At 34.7% G+C, this 9,407-nt stretch overlaps 1 protein-coding gene across 1 annotated transcript; it reads left to right on the top strand.

The window, feature by feature from the left end:
• The first annotated feature begins 325 nt into the window (after positions 1–325).
• LOC103485799 (aspartic proteinase 36-like) lies at positions 326–7,369 on the top strand. The gene is made up of 10 exons (XM_008443499.3): positions 326–1,063; positions 1,483–1,612; positions 1,773–2,020; positions 2,717–2,941; positions 4,055–4,217; positions 4,323–4,396; positions 5,067–5,157; positions 5,675–5,750; positions 6,069–6,140; positions 6,994–7,369. Exons 1-10 carry the CDS (start codon positions 855–857, stop codon positions 7,146–7,148), a joined length of 1,443 nt encoding a protein of 480 aa, XP_008441721.1. The 5' UTR covers positions 326–854; the 3' UTR covers positions 7,149–7,369.
• The last annotated feature ends 2,038 nt before the right edge of the window (positions 7,370–9,407 follow it).

Raw genomic sequence — 9,407 nt, forward strand, 5'->3', positions numbered from 1 at the left:
CACAATTTTTTAAGGGTATCCGACCTTTTTTTTAAGCAATTAATTAAAAAGAAACATTTTACAAATACAAACCAACTCCTATTTCTATTTATTTAAAAGGAAAAAGAAACAAAAAGAAGTAAACTGATAGTGACATGACAATACCCCTAAAAAACATAGTGAAGATTATAAATATAAATATAAATATATATATACATATATATATATAATCCGAAGAAGAAGAAGATGAAGATCCCAATAATAATAATAATAATAATAATAATAATAATAATAATAATAATAATAATAAAATCTCTGTAGAGGAGGTTACTTGGACCTTAATCTCTCTCATCGTCAATCCATTCAAAATGGCATAACCCAATAACCCCCTTCCTATTGACTTTACTAAATTCTCTCTCTGTTTTCAATTTTCAATTCTCAATTTCCTTCCAGTAATTTATTGGTACAGAAGTGCTCTTTGTTGGGGTCTGTTCTGCAGTCAAAACTGTACAATCGAAGGATGTCGGTAAGAGACGGCCACTAACTGATTTGAGAGATGAAGAAGACGTGAAGAAGACGTGAAGAAGACGACTCCAAATCCCAAGGCTCAACTGTTTTTTCTATTTCTTTATTTTAATTCAACTCTGCATTTTGCCCATTACTTTCTTCCTTTTGCTCAACGCCTTCATTCGATTCTTCCTGTTGCTTCTTTACTTTCTTTAATTTATTCTCTATTCAAATCGTCCTGGACTTTTTTTATCTTTTATTTCTTTTTATAACCCATTTCATTTGGGCGTCGTTTTATTTAATTTTAGGTTCTGGGTTTTGCTTCTATTTCTGTTTTATTTGTTGGGTTGGGGGGTTTGGTCTTGATTATGGAGATTCCAAGGTTTGCTGTAGTGAGCTTCTTCTTGGTGTTTTTGTCAAGTGTGGATTGCAATTTAGTGTTTAAGGTTCAGCACAAGTTCAAGGGTCGTGAGAGGTCTTTGCAAGCATTCAAAGCCCACGATATTCACCGTCGCGGTAGATTTCTTTCTGCTATTGATCTCCAATTAGGTGGCAACGGGCACCCTTCTGAATCTGGGTTAGTCTTGATTTCTCTTGTGATTGTTTAATATACTGAAGATTCTGTAGTTTTTATGTGACACTCTTGATTTCTAATTGCTTATTAGTGGGTAATTTATTTTATATTTCAGGTAAGATTCCATTGTGATCTTTATTGTTATTTTTCTTTTTTTAAGAAAAAACAACTTTAGCGATTGGATCTTTTTCTACCTCTTTTCTGTAAATACAATGTGGAATCTTCATCTTTTCTTTTTTAGTTTTGACTTTGTGAAATCACCGGTAAAGTTTTGATTGCTTATGGAATTGGATTGTCGTTCCTCCCTGCTTTTTCGTTCTTTTTTGTTATGCTCGCCCCGAAGTTTTCTATATCATATTCAACGTTGGATGGTGGAAACTGGAAATACTTATATGCTTCCTTTTCTCTATCTGTTGGATTAGGCTGTATTTTGCTAAAATTGGGCTTGGGACACCAGTACAGGACTATTATGTACAGGTGGATACAGGAAGTGACATCTTATGGGTGAACTGTGCAGGCTGTACAAACTGTCCCAAGAAAAGTGATCTTGGTGTACGTCTTTTGAACTTCAAATTCTTTTTTAATTCTCACAATATTCAGAAGTACTTTGAACATTTATTGCTTGCGGTCTTATTGGATGGATCAAAGTTGGACAAGCAATACACTGATTATTTATTAAAAACCTGCTCATTGTATGGTTATTGGGTTACAGATAGAACTGTCACTATACAGTCCATCGAGCTCCAGTACTTCAAACAGGGTAACTTGTAATCAAGATTTTTGCACTTCCACATATGATGGTCCAATTCCTGGTTGCACCCCCGACCTACTCTGTGAATATAGAGTTGCATATGGAGATGGAAGCTCAACTGCTGGATATTTCGTGAGGGATCATGTAGTACTTGATCGAGTGACTGGAAATTTTCAAACTACTTCTACAAATGGGAGTATAGTGTTTGGGTATGCCTTGCATTTTATGTATTATCTTATATTTTTATTTTTGCACTGTTTGAGGAATTGAACTTCTTGGATGTTCTGATGGCCTTAAGGAATATGATGTTATTGACCGTCACAAAAAGATAAGACACCCTTTTAGATGTTTTAGGATTGTTGATATTTATATAATATATCTGGAACAAGTAAATTCAAGTTTATATTTTTGAAATATGAACTACATCGACAGGTTCAATGTTTTTTTTTTGTATGAAATTGTATTCATGGCATCTTGAAACGTTATACATCTATGATGACTTAGTAAAGACATGCTCTTAAGTGAATATTAGAAAACCTATTCAGTCCTCTGTTTGATGTTTGAAGTAGTATATAGTATACATCGTAAATTTAATGGTTATGAGCTACCTACCCAGAAAGGATGGTTACTATTTCCCTTCTTCAATGGGCTACCATTGACATGGTCAAATTTTAGCTGACATGGCTGTTAGTAAATTCCAGCATACCATCTTATATAATTGTAATGTTTTTTTTAAATGTCACAAATGCAGCACATTACTTCTTGTAAACATGCATCATTCAAAATCAGTTTACGTTTGTTTTGGGACCTATTCAATGACTTTATGAAACACATCATTCATTTTGGTTTTCTGATTTTTTTATTTTTTCCTGCTTATTTTGTTTTCCTTGATGATGGATGGATAGTTGTGGTGCTCAACAATCTGGCCAACTAGGTGCAACATCTGCTGCACTTGATGGGATACTTGGTTTTGGACAAGCAAACTCTTCGATGATTTCACAGCTGGCTTCATCAGGAAAAGTTAAAAGGGTTTTTGCACATTGCTTGGACAATATTAATGGAGGTGGAATTTTTGCCATTGGGGAAGTGCTGCAGCCAAAAGTTCGCACCACTCCACTAGTGCCGCAACAGTATGTTACACTTCCTTTCCATCAGTTTTTTTGTCATCTTGAATTGTTAATGTTGGTTTACATCAACCAGTACAAATGCTGAGATAATAGCATATTTTGCACTCATCCTTTTTGCTTATCTATGTGAAAATTCCAAAAGAAAATGGACTAATGAGGGAAATTGAAAGAGGATCAATTAGATATTCCATGCATAATGAAGAAAAGTTTCTACTGTGGTACCAATTTACTGAAAAGTCCCGCGATGCCCATTTAGCTTAAGTTCTCAATTATTACACACTGGCAGCTATTTTCAATCAACTATCTGCTTGTGGAAGATAAGGTGAATTTTGTTCTATTGTTGTCCTTTGTCAAAAGAAATTCATGAAAGCCATCGCTCTCATGGAGAATAACATGGAAACAAACGATCTCCTTAGCAAGGTGTAGAACAATAAATGAAATTGTAGGAAGAATCCTTCAAAGTAATGAATTGAGTGAATTCTGTTAAGCTGTCCATTATCACCACCAAGGTCTCATTCCCCTAAGATATCTTCAACAATCCATCTGAATTTGAGTTGCTTATAATAGACCCAAACTTGCATCCCAATTCTTCAAAATTTTGTCCTTGACAGGGTTTTGCTGCAATGTCAATCTGTTCTACAACTTAGAAATCATGTAAATGAGAGCAATGATTTTCCTTAATTTCCTTCTTGATAAATGTCTGTCTCCATATGTTTAGTTATCCATTCTTCGGTACAATTGTACCATAAGAGTGTCCTGGTAGGGAAACCCTGAAGGCATGGCAAAAACTTTTGAAAATTTTCCAATTACTCACACGAAGGCCAATGGTATGCTCAATAGTGTTTTTGTTGGTTATCAAACATGGGGAAGGATTTTGGATGCTCACAGGGAAGGAGAAAATTGGAAGCAAACAACCCCCCTTATCTGGCTACTTTGTTGTTTATTTTTCCCTTTTCAATTATAATATAAATTAGTATTTTGATGTCGATTTTTATATGGCTTTATGAATTTTCTTCTTTTCAATTATTTAGCTTTCTTTTCTTAAGTGGTAGCCTTGGACTTGGTTATTTTCTTAAGTGGTAGCGTTGGACTTAGTTATTTTATCATGCATTTTAGGGCACATTACAATGTGTTTATGAAGGCAATTGAGGTTGACAATGAAGTGCTGAATCTCCCGACGGATGTTTTTGATACTGATTTAAGGAAAGGAACAATTATTGACAGTGGCACAACGTTGGCTTATTTTCCAGATGTGATTTATGAACCATTAATTTCGAAGGTACACTATAAAAATATTTGTTATTGTTTGTTGTTTATTGTTTTCTTTGGAAAAACAATTTTAGAAGTTTGTGCCTCAGAACTGAAAAGGTATTTACTTTGCCAGATTTTTGCAAGGCAGAGTACACTAAAGCTGCATACTGTTGAAGAACAATTTACCTGCTTTGAATATGATGGAAAGTAAGCTGTCTAACTAGCTGGCTTAGTTCGATTGGTCTTTGTTAAATATATAAAATAGAGATTTTATGGTTCTAACTTTGATGTCCGTTTAGGGATGCTCCTTTCACATGATTGCTAAATGTGTTGCTAGTTTTTTTAGATTCCTTTTGGTGTTTTTTTTTTCTTTTTAATTTGAGCATTCATCAAGCAAAGATGTATTAGCTTCGTTCTTGGGTAAATGACATCTGTATCAATTAACATGTTGAAAAAGAAATATCTTGAATTATTGTGCAAACTGTTCAACCAAACAAAAAAGAAAAAAAAAATGGTTCTTTTTTGCACTTAAGAACTAATGCTATTCTTTTTGTGTTTAAATTGGAGAGCTTTCGATTTTAGCTCTCAAAATCATTGAGAGTTGTTCCAGAGGATCATTTCTAATGGCAAGGCTTGGGATATTAGGATACCCTCTAGGATCATGAGTTCAAGTCTAGGCTGAAAGCTTAACTTGGAATTTTACTATCCATGAGAGTTGGCTTTAGGATAGGATACTGCATAGTTTTCTTTACCTAATGAAAACGTCCTTGCACATATTTAGCCTGGAATGTTCTTATCAGTGTCAGTAGTACTGTTCACTAGCTGGACATTTTTTGTTTTCGAAAGATTCTCATTTGGTTTTTATGTTCTTATGCAGCGTTGACGATGGATTTCCTACAGTGACATTTCATTTTGAAGATTCCCTGTCTTTGACAGTTTATCCTCATGAGTATCTATTTGATATTGATGTGAGTGAAACAAACTTTGAAGTTGGATTAAAATTCAAATCTTGTTTTGGTGTCAGTCACCTGAATAATGAAAATTTATAATTTGAAGCTCACGTTTGGTTCTTAATTCAATTAGATAGAAATCTTAACCTTTTATTTTCATTTTTTAAAAAATTGATATTACTTGAATGTTAAATTTGAAACTGTCTACATGAAAATGGTGGTTTTGATATTGGGATGGCATAAAAGGGTATTTTTGAGACGTGTCTAAGTTTATTTCTTGTTGATAAGTTGCTTCTAATAGCATTAACTAAAATGAATTCCCTGTCACTAGTGGTTTATACATCAATTTCTTCAACAATAATGCATGTTGAAGAAATTATGTTAAACTCTATCTATTTATGGGTCCTTATGAATTTCCACTTGTTTTAAGCCTGTAATCAATTCTTGTTCACTTTTTGGAGAATTTTCACCAGTATTTAAAATTTTGCTCACTTACTGCCCCCATTTTTGTTGACCTTTCTCATCACATTTGCAGAGTAATAAATGGTGTGTTGGTTGGCAGAATAGTGGTGCCCAATCTAGGGATGGAAAAGATATGATTCTGTTGGGAGGTCAGTTAAAAGACAATGGACCTTTCTATTATATTGCATAGTTTCTAGCTCTAATCTATTTATGAAATTCTGCTGCTGCAATTTGCTCTGTTGAATTTGGAACTTCATTATCAATCCCAATTCTTGAAACTGGACTCATGAATGTCAGTTTATTTAGATATTGCATTTTTCTAGTACACTAGCATTATTCAACTGAAACGTCTTGCCATCTACAACCATATTTATTCACTCTAACCACCCAAGATCTAATACTAAATTTTCCATTTTGGGATATGCACATTATCATTAACTAGTTTCTCCATTGGTTTTCGATTTTAGATTTGGTGCTGCAAAATAGACTCGTGCTGTACGACTTGGAAAATCAGACCATTGGTTGGACAGAGTATAATTGTGAGTTATTTAGCATTATAAAATTTCTGTACACTTTTTTTCCATGTTTGATATCATCCTCTTGGACAATATTACATGCCTATGATGCCTATAGCAGCTTTCTGATTATTGGTTGAAGATTTTTGGACTTGTTCCACTTAGTCTAACTGGTCACGAAACAGTAATTTTTTAGGGTTTTTCTATGGAACCTCTTTTAAACAATTTATTTATTTATTAATATTGATAAAGAGATTAACACTCCACTTTAAAATTTTGAGATTCACAAAACAGAACCGAACAATCCAAAGAGGGATCCAAGAAAGGACTCCAATCTAAATTTGATAATAAGAGTTAGAAAAGCTAGAAATAGTCTGTTAGGTTACCACCAGAACAACATATAAAAAGAAAAAAAACAAAACTAAAGAACACCCAAATTTAGAAACATCTGAAAATATACGGTAATATTATTAGAAAAGTAGCAAGATAACCTACCAAATTCTCCACGATTAAGTCAAACTCACTTTGGTTATTACTTCTTCTGTTTGTACTTATTAGTTCCTATTGTTAATATCTTTATTAAACTTTGGTTATTACTTCTTCAGTTTGTATTTATTAGTTCCTATTGTTAATATTTTTATTAAAATAGTGTTGTGGCATGTTGACTGGACTAATAGATTAATGATTCGGTACAATGTGACTTAACAAAGGATAGGCAAATTATAGATAAAGTAAGGGCCAGGTAGGACAAAAAAAAAGGTTGATGTTAGGTGGCTGGTTGCTTTTAAATTGAATATTTTTGCCCAATCCCACATGGCCTTACTGTATTTGGTTGGCTTTTGTCTGTCTCTCAATCTATTTTAATGGCTAATTTCAGGTTCTTCAAGCATTAAGGTGAGGGATGAACATAGTGGAGCTATATATACAGTTGGGTCTCATGATCTTTCTTCAGCTTCTTCTCTAAGAGTTGAAAGAATATCGATCCTCTCGTTAATACTACTGCTTACCATACTTCATTCTTTTAGAAACTAAAATAGATTGTTTACAGAGTTTTATCGATTCATACACCACGTTGTATAATAATTATTTCATGTAAATATGCTCTGCCCATACGATTCTTTTACATTATTCAATTGGTTCTTTAAGATCCATTGGCAGTGCTGAATGATTCTTTGGGCTTTCTGAAAATACTTGTATTGATCTTTTTGATATTGGTAACTCATTTGTTTTTGGTTTAAGGATCAATTTTCATATTCAAGCTGTTCTTTAGCCTCGACTTAATTAAAATCACATGGAAACTTTATTCTAATGTCTGTCTTATTCTATTTATTAAGAGGGTCTTGTGTCGTGCATGTAATGGTTAAGCTTATGTTTGAGAATGATTTTGAAACACTGTCAATTAAAATTATATTAGCATAATTAAAAAGATGATTTTTGTAAAATCAATTGTGGGCAATTGCATATATGGTAATCTAAATACAAATAAAATAACGAAAAATCTAGTACAACCAAAAACTTTTTGTAAATGTGACAATTTCTTTTAGTACAAATGAGGGTGGGCGATTTGAAAACATGAACCTCTCAATCTTTGGAATTAATGGAGTTAAACTTTTGTTGGTACAATTTTAACTATTAAAAACAGATAGAGATGTCTACTAGTAATGGATATAGGCCCATCAATCCACTAATAGATGTAGGCCCATCAATGATATTAACCATATCATTGTTATACTCTTTCATACATAAAAGAAAAAGGGTCCCTACTCAACTATAATTTAAAATGGTATATTCGTCATAATTGTTTACTGCTTGAACTAACTCAAGCTTAATTAAAACAGTATTTGAGGCCTATATGGCTTCGGCTTGGGCCAAGCATGGACAAATGATGAGGTTAGCTCCAACCTCAAAATGAGTACAAATCAATTACCATTGGGTTGTGCTTGTTTTAACGTCATTGACAAACTCTTATTGTGCGGTTCTGGTTTCTGGAGATATCTGCTCAACACACGTCCCGATAGGAAAGGAGTCTAAAAACCGACATGCATGACTCTACATGGATAGACAGGCCTTAATAGGCCTTTCAGCCTCAACATCGAAGAACATACTCCAACTCCAGCAAGATTCCTCTCCCTCGTAACCTTAGTCGAGCCTTTCTCCTCTCTCGATTTGTGGCGAGCTACCCATTTTGGGTGGAAGGTTTTAACTAACATCATGTCATAAAAAGGACAAGAAATTGTAACCTCGAACTCCTAACCAGAAAGCTGGGGGACAACCCTTAAAGTGGTATGAAAGCTTCTTTCCCCAGCCGAGTGAATGCATTTTATCAATATAATGTTAGATAAGATGGTAAAACTATCGATCAGGATAATTGCTGTGCCGTGACGAACCACTGCCCTGAAAGCAAGTTCGGTTGACCGTGGTGCTAATCGTTATGTCGGTTGCTCCCCAAGATCAACACAGCTTCCCAGTACTAACGTGCACTTGTAAGCACAGGGAATAGAAACAAAGGCTTTTGTAAATGCTCAGAACACAGAGAGGTATGAAAGATGAGAGGAAGAGAGGAGGAGCTCGAAGTGATTATGTTTGGTGTGTGAAAGATGGAAGGACTTCTGTCCAATTTATAGAGAGGCAATGAAGGCAGAGTGTGGAGGAGAATGATTATCGGCAAAGAGAGGACGCAAGCGAAGATCGTAAAAATATGGTAGAGAGCAAACGTCGGACAAACATGTTGCACGTCGAACGTTGAATAACGTGAACGTGCCACGTTTGAACAAGGAAGTCGGGCCGCCTTGACTGTGTAAATGAATTACACGTGTCCCTATAGCTGCCAACGCCAAAACTAAAAGGTAAAGGAAATAAAATTATATTCCTTTTATTCGCACAAGCGCGGTTGCCCGAGCCCGTTCGACCGGACGGACGGTGGCGGTGCGCTTGTGGGATAGAGTTATACTATCACCACTTACTCAGTTCGTAGTCCCCTTTCAGGACTTGAGATTATATATCCTCTTCCCACTTCAAGGTTTATTAATGTGGGACAATTTTTGTTACTTTGCTATCTGGGCCAAGCCCAATAAGTCATTTCCAACAATCCCCCACAAATGACTGTAGCAGCAAAGTTTCTGGGTAGGCGAAGAAGAATGAGATTTGTTCTTAGCATAGAAAAGATATTAAGCTTAGACTCCAATATCCGAAGATTTGAATTGATGCGTAGTGAAGTAAGGCAACAACCTTGTTTAGAGGGAGTGAATTATATCTTGAACTCCTTGTACTTGGTTGAGACCCTTACGACAC

This window comes from Cucumis melo, chromosome 5 (assembly GCF_025177605.1).
Source record: "Cucumis melo cultivar AY chromosome 5, USDA_Cmelo_AY_1.0, whole genome shotgun sequence".
Taxonomy (NCBI): domain Eukaryota; kingdom Viridiplantae; phylum Streptophyta; class Magnoliopsida; order Cucurbitales; family Cucurbitaceae; genus Cucumis; species Cucumis melo.